The following is a 23,961-nucleotide window of genomic DNA, read 5'->3' on the forward strand; positions in this document are numbered from 1 at the left end:
AATACCATTGCAGTGGTTTAACAACATTTGTCATAACTTATTATGCATAACAATCCATTACAAGGAAGTTAATCTTCTCTCTCACGCTCTACAGCTATTGCATTACATTACAATCTAATCAAAATGACCTGAGATATTGTACATGATGACTGGGGAGAGGGCACTGATCCAGATTTTCTCTGCCCTGATTTCATTGTCGGGGACAATTACTGCCACAATATAATAAAAAAATTAATACAATCTTGTTTTATCACCAGTACTTAAATAACCACATAAAATATTATCTCAACTTGGTCTTGGAGACTATACATTTTTAACATAAAACCTAGAGGCGTAGCGTTTTCAAACGTTTCACAGTTAATGAAAAGCACTTGGAAGTGCTTTCAGATGTTGTCCCAAATTAGGAACAAGTCAGATGTGAATGTGAGCATTTGCTGCTTTGACCATTCTTTTTAAAATATATCTCTTGCCAGTGCCCTGGGTTTATGGAAGTGCAATGCTAAATTGCTTTAGCCCCCATTTAAATTCAAATTCAATAAAGTCTCTTTTCCTGTTGTTTTGTTTTCTATTACTGTCTAGTTGGCAAGAATCAGCTGAAAGTCCGGGAATGGCTAGAAGTCATAAACTTCACCAGGATTACAGGAATATACCAAACACACACACAGATGAATATATCTAACACTGCTCTGACCTCCCTGGTCTAGACATTAGGACCACGGATTGTACAGCTACCTCCGCATTCACTGAGACATGCTTACAAGCCTGCCATCATTCTCTCACCATGTACCGCCGCCTGTGGCTGAGGCTGTCGTTGAGCGTCTTCAAAGGCGTGCACATGCTGGCTGGCGTCGAAGCCATAACAGGCAGTAGCAGAAACAGGCCTGCAGAAAGAAGAGCAGTGGAGCATGAAATAAACTGCACATTCGTTGTCTTTACAGAGCATCAACTGCTGTGCATGTGGCAGAACTCTACTAAAATTGTGTGTACTGTGTGTGTGCACCGTTTACATATAGGCCGGTCTTTTTTTACAGTCTGACCCTAACCATTACCCTAAAATAAACAGAGATGGCTTACTTCACATGTTGGGCCAAAGTGCTGTATGTGGTCTATCTCAGCAAGTCAGTATGTGTTTCTGTGGAAGGGCTCTTAGTGTTTGCATCTGTTTGATCTGTACAACCACTCTGAGTTGAAGTAAAGTAAACACACAAGAATCTACCCATTGTAAATCTTATCCACAGACAGATTGAGAGATTGACCTTACAAAAATCACACTCTCTGTTGATTATCCGTAACCTCTTACTCCATGAATCAAGCTCTATTTGATTGCAGTCACCACATCCAATTGTTAGCAAGACAAGGTACAAACCTAGCTTATGGTTGGAACGTGTATAGGTGACCCCTAGGAAATATGGTAGTCGTATATTGTTGTGGATCCTCTTTAAACGCCCCCCGAGGACATAATAAAAACTGTTTGTGCCAAATCGTTTTGAAAGTATAACGGCAAATGTTCAAGTTCAATACACAGCCGACCAATGATGTAACAAATCACTGTCACTCAGTCACACAGTCAGCAATGTACGTTTGTGTTTATAGGGTTTTGTAAATTAAGGCCCTGGAAACCGCTACCAGTAAGCCAAACATAGCAATCCTTCTCTGCCTCCTCCAGTCAACAGCTCACCACCTCCTTCACTCTGTCCTGTAGCTGAAGGCTCCAAGAAGTGTAACATGTGGCAATGCTACTTCATGTCCATCTCCTTCCAATCACCATATCGCACACCATGTGCTCATAATTATACATGTGAGAAATGCTTCACTAGCTTTGGCAACATTTCAAACCGCATTCAAACAGGCTTAGGTAACACATCTGCACAACAGCCTTAATTCAAACCTGCTGCTGAGAACTATCGACCTGTTTCATTACCTTCATTCTTATCTCGGTGTATCGAAAGGGTGGTTTTCAAGCAGGTCTCAGAGTTCCTCTCACGAAATGCCCACCTTGATCCAAATTAGTTGGACATCAAGAGCGGCCACTTCACTGAAACAGTTCCGTTGTCTGTGACAGAAGCCCTGAGGGCAGTTAGAGCTGAAGCTCAGTCCTCAGTTTTTATCTTGCTGGATCTATCAGCAGCCACACGGTGAACCAGCGCATCCTGCTACCTGTACTCTCTGATGTAGGCATCTCGGGCAAAGCGCTTTATAGGTTTTAATCTTATCTCACTCAGTGTATCATGGAAAGGGCAAACATCCTTATCCCATTTCATCCCAAGAGGAAGGGGGAGAGCATTGGGCCCCACATAGTATGCGCCCTAACCACTCAGCTATCAGGTTGCCCCAGTGGAATCCATACAAATAAGACTGTCTTCACTAAAAACACAAGGTCAGTGGCCATTTTTTTCAAATGTGTAAAACATGCTGTTGACAATCGTGGTTCCCAGACGACGAATTCTGCTGTCTTTGGTGATCCTCTGATGTTAGGTGCCACCATGAGGTTGACATTAGTAGTTTTGAATAAAATGTGTTTTATTCATGTCCCTACAATGTTCCCACTGTGACAGTCAAATTAATCCAACGCGTATGTGAGATTTCATGTGTTTTCTGCTCTGGCCGGGGTCATCTGTACCCTTTGATCCTACCTGACCGCCGGCATGGGTCGAGACATGCAAAAAGTGGTCAAGTGCAAGAAAAATACAGATGAAATTTGTGTTTTAATGCATCTGTGTCCTCTTTACTGAGTACATTTGTTCTTAAACATCCATCTTCATATCTACTCTCGACTAGACTGACTGGGTCAGTCAACACACCTACAAATCCCAGAGGCTGTATGCACAAACAACAGAGTTGTTTGGGAAAGGCTTTTAAAGTGACCTGAAAACTCCCAGAGTCCCAGTGATTTAGAAAGGTTCTCAGAACTGAGGAATGGACAAGATCATTTTTTCCAACAGTGAGCTTGACCTAACTGCTACATATACAACATTTACTCTATAATTTGTCACTGGGTGCACACTTCATTTTTTTTTTTAGGGATTCAGTATACACAAATGGCTCACTCCAAAATCCCACAAACAAGCCACTGGGATGCCAGCTCTACAAAGAACTTTCACAGGCTGTTTGAACTATGGTATGAAACGTTACACAAACATGAGCATGTAAAATGCTGTATTAGTATCAAATTATTGTCTTTTCAAAATACTGTCTTGTCTTAAAAGTATAATGTACAGCAGAGTATATAAATTAAACCATGCTAACAGCCCTGTGAGGCTGTACATAGGCACGGTGATGCTAAATCATAATGCTGACAATTCTGATGATGCTCATAGTTTACCGTTTTAGTTTAACATGTTAGCATGATAACATTTGCTAATTATTTGTTTATTTGCAAGTATTTGGTCATTGAGCAAAGCATATTTAAAAAACTGACCTGATGATGACCAGAAAGTGACACAAAGTAAGATTAATGCTTTGTTGTGCTTTGTGGTGTTTTCAAACTGTATTTTTCAGTTCTGCAATAGATAAGAATTTAAGGATGAGGTCTATCTGGTTGGTTTTGCAAATGTACATCTAGTACATCCATGTCCTTAATGAGACGGTCCTGACCGGGGCAAAGGGAACGCCAGAGTTGTTTCAAATCATCCTGAGGGGGACATAAAATTCTTGATAATCCATTCAATGGTTGTCCACAGAGTTTACTCAAAACCATAAATGTCAACTTCATTGGGCAATAAACATCAGACATTAGGATACATCACCTGGGAACTACAAATGTCAACAGCATGTTTCACACATTTGAACCAATGGTCGCTGCTCTTGTGATTTAGTGAAGAGAGTCTCATTTACATGGATTCCACTGATTTTTACCTTCTTGTAAAACATGCCAGTAAAACACATACAAGTGTCAGATGTCAAGTACACTTCGACAGGCAAATCAATCAAGGAAGCCAATATTCTGACAGTTGGCTGACATGCTGTATTAACTGTATAATTTTTGTGTCAATGTAACAAAGCCAAAAAGTCATATATTTAAGGTGGGCTACTGCTACATGGCTTCTTGTTATTTATGCAAATCCTGCACTGTCAACCCCGTCAGCTGTCTTTGGTTGTTCCCACTATTCACTTCAGCTTATCTGATTTCTCCCTGACTTCTTTTGACCAGCCAGCTCGTTGCTGTCGCTATTTAGATGGACCTTTTCTGAGATGATTTCAGCTCTCATTTCAGGGGTTCTTAGACATTCCACACCCCCACCGGTCCACCTCAAGTTGGGGTCCAGGTCCAGTACTGGCGGACCCAGACCATGTCCCAATTCAGACATCCCTTGTGTGGGTTCAGTGGTGTTTTTATTAGCTGAAAATGAAGGTCTGGTTCCCAAAGACACTTTCTATTCACTCTCAGCAATTGGTGCAGTGCATTCTGTAACAAATAAAGGCGTCTGTGGACATCTCTTTATCCCTCACACCAAACTGGTAAAATGTACACACTCAAAAATGAATGTACTTATAAAAAACTGAATTGAGACCAGATGGTCTCCAGATGGTCAGGAGTGTTTTTAAGACTAATCTTTGTCTCAGTCTCAACCAGTGACTGGGTCAGAGCTTTCACTCAAAGTTACTTAATGCACCCACACCCCTCACGGGCTACAATCCTTGTAAACACTTTTAAGATAATGTCTTAGGCTCTTACCTTGAACTCGAGAGGAGTCCCAGGTCAAGATAAATGGCAAAAGAAAAATCACTGTACTTATATAGTGCTTTCCTAGTCTTAGGGACCACTCAAACCACTGTACAATATGTGCCACATTCACCCATTCACACACATAATCATACATCACACCCAGCTGTTCAGAACGTTATTATTACTATTTCTCATGTAGATTATGATGAAGAGTTACAGAAGTTTGTTTGGGGGTTGGCTTATATTCCAGGACAAGACAATTACATGTTCACAGCATCAGATATTCTTTTTGAATGAAGGGACTACCAGCGTAACCCGGTCTTCTACAAAGAGGGTAAAATGTGGGTTTTACATATAACTGTATTTCATGTTTCACTGATATGAAAGAAAAGACTTCAATGATAAGGACTCTCTCTTCTCCTTGGATTAACAATATCACAGAGAAACTTTCCTAAAAGGATGAGTTTCAAAGTATTTCCTATCTTCAGAAAGTCTTTTTCTCAAAACCAGATGTTGGAAAATGGGGGTTTCCTTAAAATCAGAGTGGTCCTATATTTGTCTTTCATTTGTACCAATATAGTAACTGATGAAACCAAAACCTGGCGCATATATTGCCCACAATTCAACTATCAACAGTTCAGTCAGAGGTTTGTATGTTAAGCTAATAGCTAATGTAACCTCAAACGGGCTACAAAGGTCTGGTAGATGATTTCCTTCTAACTTCACACCCCCAGTTTCTTTTTATTTGTAGTCTTCAGACCCAAATGACACTGAGTCAAGTGGTTTCATTTCAGTTGGTTTCCCTTAGAACCACAAAGGCTTTGTGCAACCTATTTCAAATATTCAGTAGTACCCTCCAAAGTACTCACCAAAAAAGTAGTCAGAACTAGCAATAAGTTTTAATGCCACTGTAAACACGTTTAAATGCTAAATGTATGTTATTTTCTAGCTGTGATAATTTTGGAAACAGTGGGTGGGTTGCATGTCTGCCTGTTACCTTTTAAACTCACTTTACTATACTGACGCTTTAGTTTTCTCATAAATTTGATCACCTCATAAGAGAACATTTACAGCTCCTCAATGAAAATATTTGCACATCTAATAATCTGGTGCAGTTGCGCCGGAGAACGTCGTCTTAGAAGAAAAGAGACCCCGAACACTGTTCTTGCTCAGCATCACAATTTATTCATCAACATCAACATTTCAGTCCCATAAGACTTTCATCAGAAGTGAAGGATGAATAAATGAATAAATTGTGATGCTGAGCAGGAGCAGGGTGTGGGATCTCTTTTCCTTTAGGAAGATTTGCAGCTGAAATGAAAGTCGGGGAAAAAAAAGACCCCGACCACAGAACATAAACTCAAATTCAGTGACCAGTAAAATCTGACATTTTATTTATAAATACTATATATAAAGCATACTCTTAGTCCATTCTGTTCTCTTGATCCACCTTTAAGTGCTGACTTCTCAAAAGTGCTGTTTAACCTGCAGCTTGTTATCCTCAGCAGAAATCACTTTTTACACACTAACTACACTTGTGGGCATTTGAATTGCTTTGGAATGTTGTTCCACTACAACATCAATTACTTAGAGTGCAAGTGGAAGCCAAAGCTGTAGCTGCTACTCTATCCAACCCATTGCACCATGAATACATTAAATCTGCTAGACTAAAGGGTTCAATTTATTATTCTAATATTATATATCATTATTGTTATTTATTATGTATTATTATGATCTATTTTACCATTTTACCTAAAAATTGCAACACCGTCACATTTAACAACACAACAGTCCTAAGAACAGCTATATAGCTTGACAAAGTTAGTGATTAATTCGAGAAAAAAGTAATAATAATCTCCTTTACTGTTTGAATAGGATATGAATTGCATAGAAAACTATCTCTGACTACAACATGTTCAATGAAAAGAACCCTATGTCTTCTTCCTCATAACAGGCTGATTCCCCCACGCAGGTCAACATGCTGCTGCCACTTTGAAGACAAAGTCTATTCACTCACAAGTAAGAGAGCAAAAGCGCTGCTGCACAAGACGAAGAATGCAAAGGCCACATATGGAACAACCATTAATTTGGTTTCACAGCTGCTTTTCTTTATTCCTTCACGCTGTCAACAGCTGTGGCTGGAGGCATTATGTTTTCAGGTTGTCCATCCATCTGTCCATCTGCCCCATTCTCATGATTGCAATATTCTAGAAACTCCTTGAGGGAATATCTTCAAATCTGGTACAAACATTCACTTGGACTCAAGGATGAACTATTTTGATTTTTACGGATAGGGGTCAAGGTCACTGTGACCTCACGTTGTTGTAAACAGGATATCTCATGAACGCCTGCAAGGAATTTCATTACACCTGCCGAAAACATTCTCCTGGACTCAAGGATGAACAGATTAGAATTTGGGCCATAAATCAAGAATTCACATGCTAATCAACTGAAACTGCACTGGTTGGCTGAGGCATACAAACACAAGGCGGTAGTTCTAGCTATCTGTATTAGTTCTGATAAATTCAAACCACTGATAGAGATATCCCAGTCATTCACTGAGCAGTTTCTTATTATTATTAAAAACATTATTAGTCACATTACATTGGTGATATATATTATAAGGAAACAACTGCCCTTTGATTAAACAACTAAAACAAAAAAAAAGTTGAATACCTCAGTAGTTAGTTCGGTTACTGTACAGGTCAAAGATTCGGAGAGGGCATAAATGCTTTGTAAAATGTGTTTCTGTATCTGAATCTGCATGTCAGCACATGTTTGTAACTCTGCCTGTACGTACCTGTGTGTTCGTGCCTCTATAAATGTGCGTGTGTGTGAGTGCGTGCACGAGAGAGAGAGACTGAATGAATTCATTTTTACTCTATAAACGCACTTGATAGGAAGCTGTTCATAGCGTGTTTCAGTCTGTTGAATCACATTGCGCCACAAACACCTAGCTGCATTGGTCAAACAGGTTTTTTTCTCAGCAGATAGAACAATGATATATAACACCATGTAATCAGTGAGTGGTAGTCAGCAGATAATGGGCCTCATTTACTATAATCATGAACACCAAGCTGACTAATGTGCTCTATTTCACTGATACGTTTGGTTTGTCCTCTGTATTACAATAACTCCTACAGTGTTTGTACCAGAGCTCATAACAATCTATCCAATATTTAAGAAATTTCACTGAAAACCAAAAATGTCAACCTCATGGTTATACAATCGGAAAAGTCCAGGCATCACCAAAGTCAGTAAGACTTATCTTCTAGGGACCATGAGTGGCTGTATAAAAGTTAATGATAATCCATCAGTTGTTACTGAGATAAGTCAGTCAGGACCAAAGCGATAGACCAACCACTGACTGACATTGTTAGCTTTAGCCATTCCAGCTAAAAATCAGTTCTGTGTAGTCCAACTCCATCAGTTTGGAAGCTACTAAACATTGTCCACAATGATTATGAATGATGACCAAAAACTCTAGATTACTTTGAATAACTAAAGAGTGTATCATCAGTTGGTTCGCATCCTAGTCACTAGGCTAAATAAGTGTCTCTACAGTAAATAGCTTGTTTGACATTTAGGGTTTTAGCCTCTGTCAGTACCCAGGGGGGATCATTCTTTTGGAGGCTTTCACCAAGTGGGCCTCACCTATGCCTGAGGCCAGGTTTGAAGATTGGATGTCAGGAGTCAATGATGGTTTTAACAGAAACTGTCCACTATTAAGCCAAATAAACAGAGCTAACACTCAGAGGCCCAACACAACCTCAGTAGTTGCTACACAAGTAACGGTTCTCCTTGAAATAGCTAAACTAGTCCACCAGCTTGAGCTCATTTTATTTTGTGGAACAAACACATTGGTAGCTTGTCCACACTGACCACAACCAAACAGAATGTAGTTCAAGCTCAACTTTCCGGCACTTCGTGGTTCACTGGACAGGAAACTCCTAAATCATTAACACATCTTGACAAATGATGATGTACCATGAGAAAATTCCTATATTGTTTCTAACAAAGAATCATCTCTCTATTGCTACACATACTGCAGCAGATTATTTATCCATATCAACCCTACCTTATCCAGATGATGTCCCTGATAGTAGTTCCAAGCAAACAAACACTACACAAGTTTCTGCAAGGGCCAAGATTCAGGACTATTTGAACATACTTCCAATGGTTGGAAGTGACAGAAACAATTAAAGCAGATCATTTTGTCATCCAGCTTAAACAAAAAGAATAATACTGAACAGAGCTTCAGTGTTTTGATGCAAAACATATCCTCCCAAATAAAAGGCAGCCCATAAATTCAGTTTACTTACTGACGGTAAAGGCTCACTGGAAAGGGATTAGGATAATCCTCTCTTAATTACAAGTTGCCACCACATGGAAGAGGTGGAAAGTAAACATACATTATACAAGTACATTTACTCAAGCATTTACTCATTTAATCAAACACAATTTTTCAACAAAGAGCGATTTCCCATTTAAATAAACTGTTCAAGACCTAAAGAGGTAAAAGTATCACGAAAAAAGAAAGAAGGAAAAAAAGGGCATTGATTGATTGAGCAACTTTAAGACTCGTTAATCATCTGACAACCCCTCAGGAATATATTGTGACCATTGGAAGGGTCCTTGACCCTAGCACTGTCTTGACTGGCTTCAACAGCAAAATGCTAAAATATAATATCAGTCAAAGGGCCATAATGAGCACTTTAACTTTTGATTCTTTAAGTTTATTGCTGATAGCACTTATACAATTCAACTTAGGTACTATTTCTTAGATTACTGCACTGGTACTGTTACTTAAGAAAGGGATCAGTGTACTGTACAACAGCCAGGTAAAAATATTACTAGTGCATTGCCAGCACCAGGATATGAGACATTAAATCAGACATTTGCTGTCTGTCCTGTCTGATGTACATGCTAAAAGACGCCCCATTGTGTCATGTCTTTGGACCCGAGGGGATAACCACATGTTGCTCTTGGTGTGGGCAATCCAACAGAAAGAGATTGACAGACCCCCACCAAAGACCTGAGGTCTGACTGTGGGATCAACTTGGGGTTGAAACAAACATGTCCTTGAACAAGTTGGGTCTTCAATCTGCAATAATAATTTTTTTTGGCATTGTAACAGAATCCATGTTGACTAAAAATATTCTTTTGGATGCTGTATTAATTGAGATATAAACTCACAGAAAACAGGCTGGTTAAGATAAGAACTCAAATTTTAATAGCTGATAGTGTTTGACAGGTGATGCTACCACATATAGGCTATCTACATAACAAAAATCTACCAGTGCTCTCCTCATGCTTCCACAAGTCTCATTGCTTCTGGAAAACACTGGGATGAAGCCAAGGACTTGAACTTGAAAGAATCAAAAATCTATGGTCGGCACGATGTGTCCTTAAACAACCCCATCAAGCCTGTTGTTAACAACCCCTGACAAGGATGTCATCAGTCTGCTCAGTTTTACTCTGACTTATCCTGATCAGGGTAGTTGCACAGCTGGGTTCCATCACAGCAAGCATTAAAGAAGAAGCAGTGACAAGATAAAGAGTGAGGGAACTGTTTGTTTTTTTCTTTTATGTCCATTTATGTAGGAATCTGTCCTAAAATATGGTCAGATCATCATCCAAGTTTACAATTATGAACCAACACAATCTATTTTAACTTATAAGACACAAATCATAGTATTGTTCTATCCATATTGAAAACATCATTCAAACATTCACAGTGGAGCCTGAAAAAAGTGTATGAACCCCTCAGCTAATGGCATTAACAAATGCTAATTGGAGTCGGGAGTTCAGTCAATGAAACAAGATTGGAAGTGTGGCTTACAGTTGCTCTGGTCATGGACAGCTTGCCATCATCGAGGGGAAAATCTTTTCCCAAGTTTATCAGTTTATCTTACAGGATAATGTCAGGGTGACTGTCCACCTGCTGAAGCTCAGTAGACATTTGGTGATTCAGCAAAAAAAATTACATTAACATCATAGAAAATCTACTACAGAAATACTTCAAAAAGAAAGAAAATCCACCTTTTGGAGTGTCCCAGTCAGAGGGCAGATACTGTGGAATGACTTAAAGAGAGCAATCCAACCAAACATCCTAAGAATGTGGCTGAGATAAAAAACAGTTCTGTAATACAGCTACCAGAGATGCTTGTTTGTGGTTACTGATGCCAAAGGAGGTTCAACCAGTTATTAAAACCAAGTGTTCACGTACTTTTTCCACTGTCACTATAAATGTTTAATGGGTGTGTTCAATAAAGACATGAAAAATGATAATTGTTTGTGTGATATCAGTTTAGGGACTATGTTTGTCTACATTTCTGTCTTAGATAAGGATCAGATCATATTTTTGGACCAAGAAATGCAGAACACCAGGTCATTCCAAAGGGCTCACTGTATGTTGGGCAGGTCACCAGGATATCAGAGTGATAGCACATGACCACAGGCAAACAGGTCCACATAATGGGCAGATTAGAGTTTCTTAGCTTGTATATCTTTGGGCTGTGGGAGGAAACCTTTGTGAAAAACCCAACCCCTTTAAACCTTTAAAAAAAATTCATGAACTAAAACCTTAACTACCGACTCAGTGGGGTATTCTATTATTATAGGCTTTTGCACTGCAGATAAATGTGGACCCCACCCACCACAGCAACCTCTGCAACCATAAAGCATTGCTGACTAACAGGATGAGATGCCAGGCCACACTGACCTTCCACACACTTGACAACATTTGTGCCTGAACCATGAAGAGCTGTCAGTTCTGTTTCCTCCTGATACAGCCCATCTATCTTCATTGGACCATGCTTCAGCTTGGGCTTAAAATCTTTTGTATTGTTTAGATTTTCCTACACAAGTTTAAAGAAGAGTAGCTGAACATGGTCGTGCATGTGGGTTTAAAAATTTCTCTGACCATCCAGACCGCTGCCAATGTTTTCTTATTTTGATCAGTTTGCAAGGATTGAAAGTGGCGGCAATCTGTTAACACTAGAGAACATGTCTTTCTTTATTTTTGCTAAATGAGACTATATATGCTTATGACAGGGGTATTTTTTGACTGTGATCAGTAAATATGTTAATATTCTCTTTGTACAGTACTGTGTTCCAATGCAGGAACATCTGAAACAAATACATAACAGATGTGCGACTGTGGTAAACTGACTGTTGCCTCAAAATTTGAAATCATTCATTGGTGTAGTGCTGAGAGCGCTATTGTAAAAATGTAAATTAGCTTTCTGTGATTCTTGTTGGCCACCATACCTTTTTGAATGGTTGTATGTGCTCATTATGCGAGATGTAGAATAAAGTAGCACAATGTTCACTTTAAATATTCTCAGTCACTGAGTCATAGTATTTCACATGGTATAAGAAAAGGTGAAGAGACTGAATTACAGTTGTTGAGTGAGTTGTGTAAATAACTGCAGGTGTTGGACATAAAACCACAGGTAGCAAAGTTGGGTGCAGAAGGACTAAAAAGGTCGATGTTCTAAAGAAGGAGCCAGTGGAGAAAGTTTGTGAAAAACAAAGCACGTCACCAGGATTTCAATTTTGGATGGGCCAAAGTAATTTTGGCTGGGCCTTGTAATTACAGAAGTTAATAATGTTTGCCATTTTTTGACGGTTTCCAACTTTAGTTTATTAGTCTCTCTAAAACAGAAATGACTGATATCCGGCAGTGGAGGTTAATGTAGTTTTGTAGTTTTTTAAAATTATTATTGTCAAACATTTCTCATCTTTTAGGCTATTAGGAATTAAAGACAGAAAAATAATGTTTCTAAGTCAATATTGTTGTCAACAAGTCTCATCTGGCCAGTTGTGATTGGTCCAGACACATGATCGTAGCCCAATCAGAGTTTCTTTTACTTTTTAGAAAGGGAAACATTTTTTAATTTTTACTATTTCATCATATATTTAGATGTTCAAGAATAAAAAAAAGTTAAGCAAATATAAGTTCTCCAGGCCATTTAGGATGGGCCATTTGTACAAGTGGGTGAGCCCGGGCCCGTTAAGCCCACCCACAATGCAGCTCCTGTTAAAAAAACGTAACGTGCTGTTTGTATGTATAATTTCTTTGGATATGCTAAAGAAGGTTGTATAGCTGAGATTTGTTTATATAGACCCAGTTATTCAGTCTTACTTGGGGTGCTGCTTTTCTTCACCTGAGGACACCCTGTTATTCAAAAAGCTTGTTTCCTAAAGATAACAAAATAAAACCAAAGGTTGTTTCCCCTTGTTACTTATGCCAGAATGTTTATCAGAAATCAGCAGTGCCATCCCAGCATGCATATGTTGTCTTAACAACTGATGTCAGATAAAAGACAAATTTATGCCTTAACTTACTGCTCAGAGTCCTCTCCAACAGTCATGACTGCAGTAACTGTAACGAGGACAGTGATTTTGAAGGCTGAAATCAGTAAGATCAAGTGAACCAGACTCAAATTTACAAGTTCTCCACAATTGTCCTGTGATTTTGAGAAAACATGACAAGTTATCTCGTTATCTTGACTTCTGCCTTTTGTTTTCTCAAGATAAGATAAATTCATCATTTACCACAAGAAAACAAGCTTTGTTATCTCAAGATAAGAAAAGTTATCACAAGAAAATGAGCTTTGTTACTCCAACATAATGAAATCATTAACTTTCCATTCTTAACTTGCATAAATTATCACCAATGCACGGAGACACTTGAAAATACAGAGAGCAGTGTGGTAGGTAAATGATGTAACTAGCTGACTACAACATGTTGATGTCAGCCAGTCTTTTAAGCAGCTACCTGGGTAGTTGTTGAGTGTAACTTACCAACAGCTATGTAATATACATTAGCACTTATCAAGGACATAAGCCTAAAAGGTGATTGGCTTTTCAAATGTGGGACTATGTGAAAAAAGCTGACATTCAGCTTAAGCAGCTGCAGACCGGAGCTGTCAACAATATAATTTAGCTACAGTTTGTCAGATATTAAGCTAGCTTTATATTGTCAGACATGACTAGTAAAGTGTCATTTACCACAATGGACTACAACTGCAGCTGCTACCAATAAACAGAACACCACATTTGGCATTAAGATTCATTTTTGAATAGTATGTTTTTCATTTATGTGTAAAGCTAAGTAAGACCAGGTACAACAATGATATCACGGGGTGATAGTAAAATGTTAGAGAATGCAGGGGTAACTCGGCTTGTTGTTTTCATGGCACAAAGGAGCAGACACACGCTTAAAGGCAACACATACCGGTACACAGACAAGATAAAAACATCAGATGGGAGAGTGTTGACTTGGCAGAAAGCTACAGTCAAGTGTGGACCAAACCCAGAAAATACAGATCTGGACGCTTAGAAAGCTTGATCTCTCAGAAGTCTTAGATTGGCACCAAACCCAAATTTTAATTCAATTTTTGAATAATGTGCGCAACACAAAAAATACCATTCTGTTATTTTCTTATTATATCATTACTGTGCCAGAAATCACAGAAGCAGCTGTATCTCAAAAACTGGACAAATAAAACTCATGCCCGTACTAGATAGATAGATACTAGTAGTCAGTGAGCTTTCTTTCAAAAGTTATTTTAAACCATTTTCTTTTCATTGGTTTTCCTTTTAATTCAGACCAGAACACACACTGGATGCATTTTTTCAGTTGTCATGAGGGTTAACAGAGGTAATGCAGTGAGTCTAGTAATTAATAAAGTAAGTTCACTTAAGTGTGGCAGCAAAGGTCCTCAGAAGACCCATCTATAAACTGTCAACAATGGTCACACACAAGAGCCCGTGTCCTGTGAGGTTACTGTGAGGTCATCTTGTCTTTATCTCCTCCACTGTCTCAGTCGCATTTATTCTCAGGCAAACAATTAGGGCAACCAGTTAAATGTTGAACCCACTAATAGCTCTTACTAACCTGCCGGCCTGCAGGAAATACGGTCATTGTCAAAACTAGAGTGACAGCTTGGGTCTTCTTAATGTTACTAAAGAGACCAATAAAAGAAAACACTGGAGCTTCTGTCCGCAGCAGCCTAATGACCGCTCATATTTAAACAGTGTTTTGATGTGATCATCCACGTGACAAACTGAATCTCAATGTCTTCATTCATTTTCTCATTCATGAATCACTGTCACATTTATGTCTATGCCCCACAAAGATGTGGAGAATCCTGTTTTTATGGTTGAGGCAAAAAGGATAGTTGAGGTACCAAGCCTGTGGGAGATAGACGATTGGTATTTTCATGGCCAAAGATACATGGCCCACCTATGGTGTACTTGGGAATGGGCTGCAATTAGGCTATGGGCAGTGGGTGTAGGGTTAGCATTAGTCATGGTCAGCTCAGTGGGGGTGATACTACCCAGGTACTTTGTCACAAATAAATAACTGAGCAGTATATATCTCTGTTTTTTCTGTCAATCTCACCTGTTGCTTCTGACCCTTCTGGCTTCCCCACAGCAGCATGTTGGCTGCTGTCCTCCTCCCCCTCCTCTCCCACATCTCTCTCTTCACTAGCTACAGCTATCCCTTCCTGGCTCTCTCTTGCTGCACGAACTGCCAAAGCAGCACACTTCTCATGGGTGTTTTCTTAAGTTTTCTAGGTACTGACCTCTGGCTCAGACTGTCTTTACATCTCTTCAGGATCAGTCAATGAATATATTTTTTCAATATACATCTGAATTGAGGGAGCAGACATTCAGCATCAGAGTTAGATAATAAATACATTATCCACTTGCAAAAGCAGTCAATATTGACTAGCAGCTCACAGCTGACTGGCGTGTCTTCAACATATATGTATATGTTATAAATTTACATAGTTCACATGTAGACATCTGCATGACCTTTGCACGGGCCCCTCCTTCGCCTAGGTCCAGGGTCATCTGTACCCAAGCAACCAACCCCACACCCGCATCTGTGTCAGAAGGGTTCAGACCCTTGAAGTCTTAAATGTGTAATACCCATAAATAAACAAGACAGTGAACATTAATTAATTGCCAGACCCCACTATTTATTCATAGACTCCTCCAAGGAAACCACCAAATGCCTCAAAATGGGCACAAATGGGGACCATCCAACACAGGGACTGACAACAACAGTGTTCCTAACGGGCCCCCGACAGAACAGCAATCCAGGATCATAAATGTGAGTATCTCACTATGCCAAAGATGGTTCCAATAATGAATGGTTTTTCAATAATAAAGCAGCCTATCCAAACATAGAGATCTCATATTGAACAGACTTAAGGATTAATCAGTGAACTGAGAAAATAATCAGCTCATTAACCCATAATGAAAATAACATTGATTGGAGCCCTAATCCCAACTGTTTACAGTGTTTACAGGCCACACATTACAGCCAACATAGTGTACATACTGTAAATAACCTTTCAAAAAAATCTCATACTTTAATGGCAATAAGAATATTAAGCACATTCCACAGTGACTGACCTATGACTGACAGCGAGTGTAGCCAATCAAAGTATTTGCACTTGAATCCAGTGCAGAAACAAGACAAGACAGAGGTGAAAGTAACTCCAGTCCTACAGGTCATATCACATGTCACAGTTTGAGACACATTTGAGGCCAATCCACAAGTTTTGTCCCAAGCAGCTTATCCTAAAAGTAAACTATTATTATTGTCCCTCAAACTGCAGAGTCACATTGTGTTACACAAATGTCTTTTCAATATATATATATATATATATATATATATATATATATATATATATATAAAATAGTGTGTCACCAGCTGCCACACTCCTGAAGCCCTATAAAATACTAAGTTATAGAAAAGAAATTGAGTTGTAGCGTTAGAGTACTGCATTGATTAGTTAAAAGAAGGTTGTACAATTATTTTGCAATGATTTGCTTATCACATCAGATACAGCATGCACAGTGCATTGTGCTTTCACACTGTGTGACATCACACACACACATACACACATAAACACGTAAAATATGTTCACATCTTTTCACGTGCTTGAAGGATGCAAGAAAACCAGACTATATGTGGTTTCTAATTCTAATCCTAACCTTAAAACCAAGTCTTAACCCTCAAAAACCAAGCCAACACACATGCACGCACACACACACACAAATGTCTCTTACCCAAAAGGCCTCCCACCAGGCAGATTGAGGTGGACAGTTGGACCATACTCTGGCTTAAGTCCTCAGCTCCACAGTGCTTTAAACTCAGCAGAATGTGTATGCACAAATACACAGGTCTGGCTACTCACTCACACACACACACACACACACACAAACAGACACACACATACAGACACACAGACACACACACACACTGCTGCTGCTGCTACAACGCTGGCGTCTGTAACTCTTCAGTGTGTGTGTTAAGCGGGGCACACATGGATCGTCAGGCTTCATGTCATCATTGCATTGTTGAGAATCTCTGAAACATGCCGGCGGAGACAGTTCCTGGTTTTTATGGCTCTTGTACTTGTGTATTTCCCGCTGCTGACAGTCTGAAAGCAAAAGACAAAAAACAGTCAGGGAGCTAGAAAGGAAGATAGGCAAACAATCAGACAGATGGTGGAATAAAACTGCCATTAACCCCAGAGACAGAGACAGAGTTAAAGCCTGAAAACTCTCAAATTTTCTGGAATGTTTGTATTTTGTTGTACTTGTAAATTAAGACCTGTTAAAAGGTTAACACGAAATGCGATTTTTTTCTGTCTGAACAGAACATGTGCGTCTACACTTCATGTTATCTCAAAAGATGACACCAGCAGAAAGCACCAAAGCTATTCAATTTTTATATTTTTTTATATTTATAATTTTGGAACTGTCTGCTAAGACTGAATTGGAAAATCTTATTCCAATAAGTATCATATGCAAATGTTCTGGTAAAGTTTATGTGGAATCATTGTCTCAAATTTCTTTGACAAAGTATAGCTGAGGCTGATGGGAATGTCATTACTTTTGCTGGTATTTGGTCATAAACCAAAGTATTGGACAAAATGAACTTTCACTCTGATGATGGGACCAGATGAGAAGTCAGAGTATCACCAAAGTTATCGCCAATCATCTTGAAGAAAGTATTAATATCTGTACAAGATTTCACTTCCATCCTTCCAGTAGTTATAGATATTTCCATTCAGACCAACTGAATATTCAACCAGACCAGTGCTGCTAGTATAGCTATAAGCCAAACTCCAAATCAACCATTAAACATAGGCAATAAAATATTTAGAATTAGAGGTTTTTTTTCAAGTTGGATTTTAATACTGAAAAACCCAAGTCTGCCTAAGGGCAAAATGTGTTAAAAAAATATATATGTGTAAAAAGAAATATGTCCTTGGTGATCCCAAAGCAGCCAATCACCCATCCTGGTCATGAGTTAAAGCTAATGGTCCTGTGGTCCCCTACAATCTTGACAATCTATAAAATCAAACACAAAGCAGGATGAGCTGGGGCTCAAATCAAAAGATTTACACATAGCACCTCATAAATAAATAACAGCCATGTCCAAACAAATACTCCATATGAACTACACAAAAAGTGTAAATTCTGTGATTCTACACTGGCCAGATTGCTCACCCCGACTTTGGTCCAGACTGAAAGAACTCAGTTACTGGATGGATTGCCATAAAATTTTGATGACATTCATGGCCCTTACAATTCTTCTAACTTTGGTGATTCTCTGACTTTTCTTCATGCCCCACCAGCTAGTTAACATCGTTGTCACTGTTACTAAAATATTCTCCACACAATCAACTGTCAAATCTGTGTTAGACAAACTGTTTGTCTGACAGCTGATCCTCAACCTGGACCAGGTTGCAGGGACAAGCTCTGGTTTGTCGACATGGCTAATGACCAAATGGCATAGCTCAATGAAAATCAGTCGGGCAATAAAAACAGAGATTAGAGCTAAAGTAACAGGAATGACAATAAATTACAGCAGTATAACAGTGCAGATGAGTCATCTACCATCTGCAGGGAGTACTGACACTTTCTCTGAGCACTTTCTATAGAACTACTGAGGAAGACAATCCACTTTAACATTTATTAAGACAAAATTAATACTGTTCTTTATCACTTTGTAGAAAACAATGCCCAGATTTCTAATGCAGCATCTGCTTTACAAATCAACATGTATAAAGGCTATACAAGTTGCATGTAGGCAGGTGAACAAGCATTGAACAGACAGCTTCACTTAAAACAACCAGAAACAAACATAAAAAACTTGACGATTTTCTACTACGAACGAAACTAAACAAGTCCTACAAATGCATGTTGAGGTAAGGGTTGGGGAAAGCTAAAACAATAAAACAACACATACCCCCTAATCCTTTTTCAATCACATTAGGCTAGCACTCTGCTTGAAATACTGTGCTTTTCATTCATGTTCCACATGGGCTTTAGCTGTTAGACTAATAATCCATCCATCCATCCATTTTTTTCTGCTTATCCGGGGTCAGGTTGTGGTAGCAGCGGGCTAAGCAGGGTATTCTTGGCATCCCTTTCCCCTAGCAACATTTTCCAGCACTTCCAGAAAGATCCCTTCAGCATCCCCTCAGCAAGTTCTTGGTCTACCAAGGGGTCTCCTTCTAGTTGGAAACCCTCCAAAAGAGGGTGCCCAGGAGGCATCCTGATCGGGTGCCCAAGCCACCTCAGTTTCTTCCTTTCATTGCAAAGGAGCTCCAAGGTCCCTTTGAATGTCTGAGGCTGAGCCCAGGCACCCAATGGCAGAAACTCATTTCAGCTCCTTGTATCTACAGTCTCATTCTTTTGGTCATTGAAAGCTCATGGCCGTAGATTGACTGGTTAATCATAAGCTTTGCCTTCCGCCTCCACCTTCACCACAACAGTCCAATACAACATCCTCATTACTGCTGACACTGCAGAAATCCTCCTGCCCATTTCACCCTCACTAGTAAACAGGATTCCAAGATACTTAAACTTGTTCACTTGGGTGAGCAACCCACCACCAATTTAGAGGGAGCAATCTACCATTTTTCAGCAGAGAACCATGGCCTCAGCAACCTTTGACAGCTTTGACCTGTTGGTGGCACTAAAACCTATCAGGATTCCCCCTCTGGGGACCATGAACATCTGTATGAAATTTATTTTGCAATCCATCCAATTGTTGTTGAGCTATTTCAGTCTAGAGTCAAGTTGTGGACTGACCAACATTTCCAACCCTAAAGTCATACGTAGTTGACTAAAAGACCAAATTCATCCTCCGTGATTCAATTTTGTAAAACACAATAAAGTCATAACGGGCCTAGTATTTCTATGTTAGAAAATCCAGGGCGCCCCCCACTGTTTCATTAATCACCAAAACACTACAACATGTCTCATACATTCAGATTTAAAAGAGCTGGGCTCATATAGGCCGTGTTCAGACCTGGCAATAATATGCATCTTTGGTGATCTGATCACAAGTGGTCAGCTCCGAGTACGTCAGTTCACACCTGTACTTAGAAGCTGACAATTTGTGGTTGGACGATGGATGTTAGTGGCCTGAAGGGGCCATAGAAAAGTTGTTGAAAATGAAGTGCAGGGAGAATGCACTGTGCGTACTGGCTGCATATTCTTTTACACACATTGAATTTTATACAAACATAAACCTGACTTACTTGTTTGATTTTGTTTTAGTTTTTAATTTTTCTCAGCATGCAAGGACAATTCTGAAGGTGCATAAGTGCAATTTCAAACTGGCTGAAAATCCTGGCAAATTTAGATATAAATTAAAAACAAAAAAAAAAAACATATTTGGTTTTGCTCTGAACCCAGAGGGAATTCTGTATCTCACCTACAATCTCTCAAACTAACATCAGCATCCATGCAAATATTTACAAGGGTCCCACAGAGTACAGAACTTAGCAACTGAGCACAGCCAGCTTCCACTCATCACCAATAAAGGCCAGTCTTCCTATTAGCTGATTCTACAGGTTAAGAGAAGTCCTGCTGTTCATCCTTAACCCCATCTTATCTTCTAGCATCCTCTTCACATGTGGTTAACAGATGTGCCTCTAATAAAGACAATATGCTTGTCTGCTCGCATTCAAAAATCTCACACCTTCTGTCAAACTACAAGGTAATTTTAGATTCAACTCTTCGGCTCAGTGCAGCAGCACAGCATGCAGCACACAAAATCAGAAGACAATAAAGATAAAAGGAAAGTGTATAAATTTCACACTGTCAGACTGCATTCCAAATCAATTAAGAGACTGTCAGAGCAGCACACCCACTGCCTGCCGCCTGGGCCTCATCAACAACATGTTCCAATCTCAAGTAAACTCCAGTAAAGCTCAGGAATGTTTCTGATGTTTTGAATACACATACAGGGACTAATCTGTATAATCACTGGTGAATGTCACCAATTTGTTAAAGTCACTCAACAGAATATGTTATTTCTAAACAACTTCTTGTTGTTTAGAAATAAATTGTTGTCCTTTTGGGACACAACATACTGATGACATGACGACATGTCAATAATGTAATTCATAGATAATAGAGAGGATATTTAAACATGACTCACTATCACATAATATTTATGTGCAGTATTTATCCAGACAATAAACAATTTAAATTATGAGTCATTCCTTCCGTCTCTGCTTCTCTTACTTGCACTTTTTATTCCTCTCTTCCTGTCTTAATCTCCCTCTTCGTCGCTTCCTCGCCTTCTTGATCTACCTCTTGCCAATTTTATTCCAGGACTTCACAGCTGCACATCAGTGAGCAGCCAGCTGGCTATATATCAGTGACTTACTGGCTGGTTGAATATGCCACCTGTGGTGAAGTCATTGTGGCAGGCTGCCAGCCTGTTGCTGCAGATTTCAACAAACGGCTAAACCCAACAGTTGGTTTCACAACCAGCAGAAAAGGTTGAAAAAGTGTGCAGGTTGTAATTACATCATGCAGCATGTAGACAGGCACCTTTAGAGTACAAGCAGCCAAAGTGAGGAAGTTTTAGTATGTTCCAGTGGGGGTGCATAAAGATTAACTATAGCAATGAATAACGATAGTTGAGGGTTTGGAAGCAGATTAATAAACTGGCCAAGGTTAAAGATTGTACAAATATAATTTTAATGTCACAACAAATTGGCTTCCCCTGTGAACCTTTAGGACTACTTAACTACTATAACTACTACAGCAATAAAGCCACTTACGCTCATATTACACATCTGCAGCCTGCATTTCCACACTGGTTAGACTTAAAACTGATGTGCTAACCTCAGGTTCAAATTCAGTCAGAAGCGTTTACAAGCTGCTGCCCAGCACTACAAAAGTGTTAATAGGGTGCAGGGATGCTTGACTGACCAAACACAAAATTGTCAATATGTTACAATATGGCAGCTCTCATGGTGAACCTTTTGCACCCATACAGCCAATAATGCATTCAAGTTTAATCTCTAAACTGCCTTCAGGGTACACTCAGAAAATTACAGTCTGGGATCATCCTGAATTTTTACAAGATGAAAGGTTTATTTGTTCTTTCAAAGGCCCCCAATGTCAAGTCCCCTAGGACACATTAATTCTAACTATATCCCTCAAACCTATTGTACGGCTTGACCTCAAGCAGCCATAAGCCTCACACAGTGACCTGTGAGTGGGTCAAAATGTCCTCACACAAAAACACAAGCACCACTGCAGGTCTAAACCTCAGACTTGTCCTCACAAAGATAGATTGTTGGGATGGCACTCGCAAGCAAACACACACACACACACACACACACACACAAACACACACACATTGCTTGCAGCTTACTCACCGCAGCTTTCCTCTTCTGTTCTCTTACCCTCCTGTTCCCTCTCTGCTTTTTTTTTTTTTTTTTTTTGGACCTACAGTATATTTCCCTACATTTGCTATCTGCCAAGGACACAGGCCCCTGAAGGCTGCGCCATGTTCAGATGAAGCAGAAACGCCTGCAGCATATGCATTTACTGAAAAAAAACAAGCTTATTCATTCTTCATCAAAAAGAATTAAAGCTCGGTCAGTTGAGCAAATTGTAAAAGAGTGAACTGCCTGTGGTTTCATTGACTTCTCCAGACATGTCCACTTTCAGAAATAATAATTTTTACTAGTTTGGAAGAAAGTTTTGATTCAACCTCAGCTGCAAGCGCACCACACGCACTTCACAGGTTCGACCAGGAGCTGGATCTGCCTGAGGCGACCTGTTTGTGCAGTTGAGCTGTAGTAGCCTACTCTGGCTGTGGAAATCTATGCTCCCCTCTGGGGTCAGTAGGGTCTCACTTTACCGTTCATGATCAGTGGCAGCTGCTGTAAACTTCATGATGTCGCGACTGGCTGCATAAGTCCATGCATGCTGAGTCACAGTTGATTAGCGTTGCAGACCTCATCAGAGGGACCATAGTGTCATTTTCCTCTGGCAAGAGTTAAAGCACCGCTTGAGCAATAAACAGACTATACTCCGCGCCTGACGAAAGTGAAAGTAGCCTGCTGCTGGACTGCTGGAGGGACAGCTGCGCACACACACACAGGCGGGGAGGCAGAGGCACACCTGTGTGTCCAAGAGGAAAGTCTGCGAAATTAAAATCCGCATCCAACAGCACACACCCACTCACACACACCCTACATACATACATACATACAAACATACATACATATACACATACATACATACATACATAGGTACACACGCACCTCGAGTGTCCGCTTTGCCCACACTCCCTGGGTGCGTAAATGTGGCACGTCGTGATGAGCCCTTATTAAATTAGACGAAAGGTCGACCCGACAAGAATCCAATCATGAAACAGCCTAAAAAGTCAGTGAGGGAAGTCCGTTACTGGCTCCGTCCATCCACGCAGCTCTGGTGTGCTGACTATGTGCGCCGCCAAGTGCGCAACAGGCTGGCCTGTGGCTGCTGCAGTCAATTTCTACTGGCAGGCACGCACCCAAAGGCAGCCTGCTTTCAAAATAAAAGCATGCGCTACTCTTTGCCCTTGTGCATACCTCGTAATCCTGCCCAACCAAAGACCCATCCACCCCCCCCCCCCCCCCCACCCCACCCCTCCACCTCCACGTATATCTTTCTTTACCTAAATCATACCAATTGCACATTACGGACAGGATCCATAACTATTGATCCGACCCGGAAAAACTAAATATTGTTAAAATAACGCATTTTGAAATAATCCAACTGCCCCATTAAACTATAAAATAACAGACTTGTATTCGCAGGCTTAATTAAATCTAGACGATAAAAAATAAATGTTTTTTTTTTTTGTCTGTTTGTTTTTTTAATAATAACTTAACCTTGACTTGTTTTTATTTAGCCAGCTTTAGCCTTAAACTGTTGCTTACCTTGACAGTCCTGCT

At 39.8% G+C, this 23,961-nt stretch overlaps 1 protein-coding gene across 1 annotated transcript in view; it reads right to left on the reverse strand.

The window, feature by feature from the left end:
• il34 (interleukin 34) overlaps positions 1 to 23,521 on the reverse strand; it is a 38,694-nt gene extending 15,173 nt beyond the window's left edge. Inside the window, exons 1-3 of the mRNA XM_071457486.1 lie at positions 23,287 to 23,521; positions 16,763 to 17,136; positions 781 to 881 (exon numbers count right to left, since the gene is read on the reverse strand). Of these exons, the coding sequence (XP_071313587.1) occupies positions 781 to 881; positions 16,763 to 16,808 (147 nt within the window). The 5' untranslated portion in view covers positions 16,809 to 17,136; positions 23,287 to 23,521. The remainder of the gene's footprint in view (positions 1 to 780; positions 882 to 16,762; positions 17,137 to 23,286) is intronic.
• Between the last annotated feature and the right edge of the window lie 440 nt (positions 23,522 to 23,961).

The sequence above is a fragment of the Trachinotus anak genome, unplaced genomic scaffold, assembly GCF_046630095.1.
Source record: "Trachinotus anak isolate AG129_WGS33_773 ecotype Australia unplaced genomic scaffold, CSIRO_AGI_Tana_v1 ptg000002l, whole genome shotgun sequence".
NCBI classification, from domain to species: domain Eukaryota; kingdom Metazoa; phylum Chordata; class Actinopteri; order Carangiformes; family Carangidae; genus Trachinotus; species Trachinotus anak.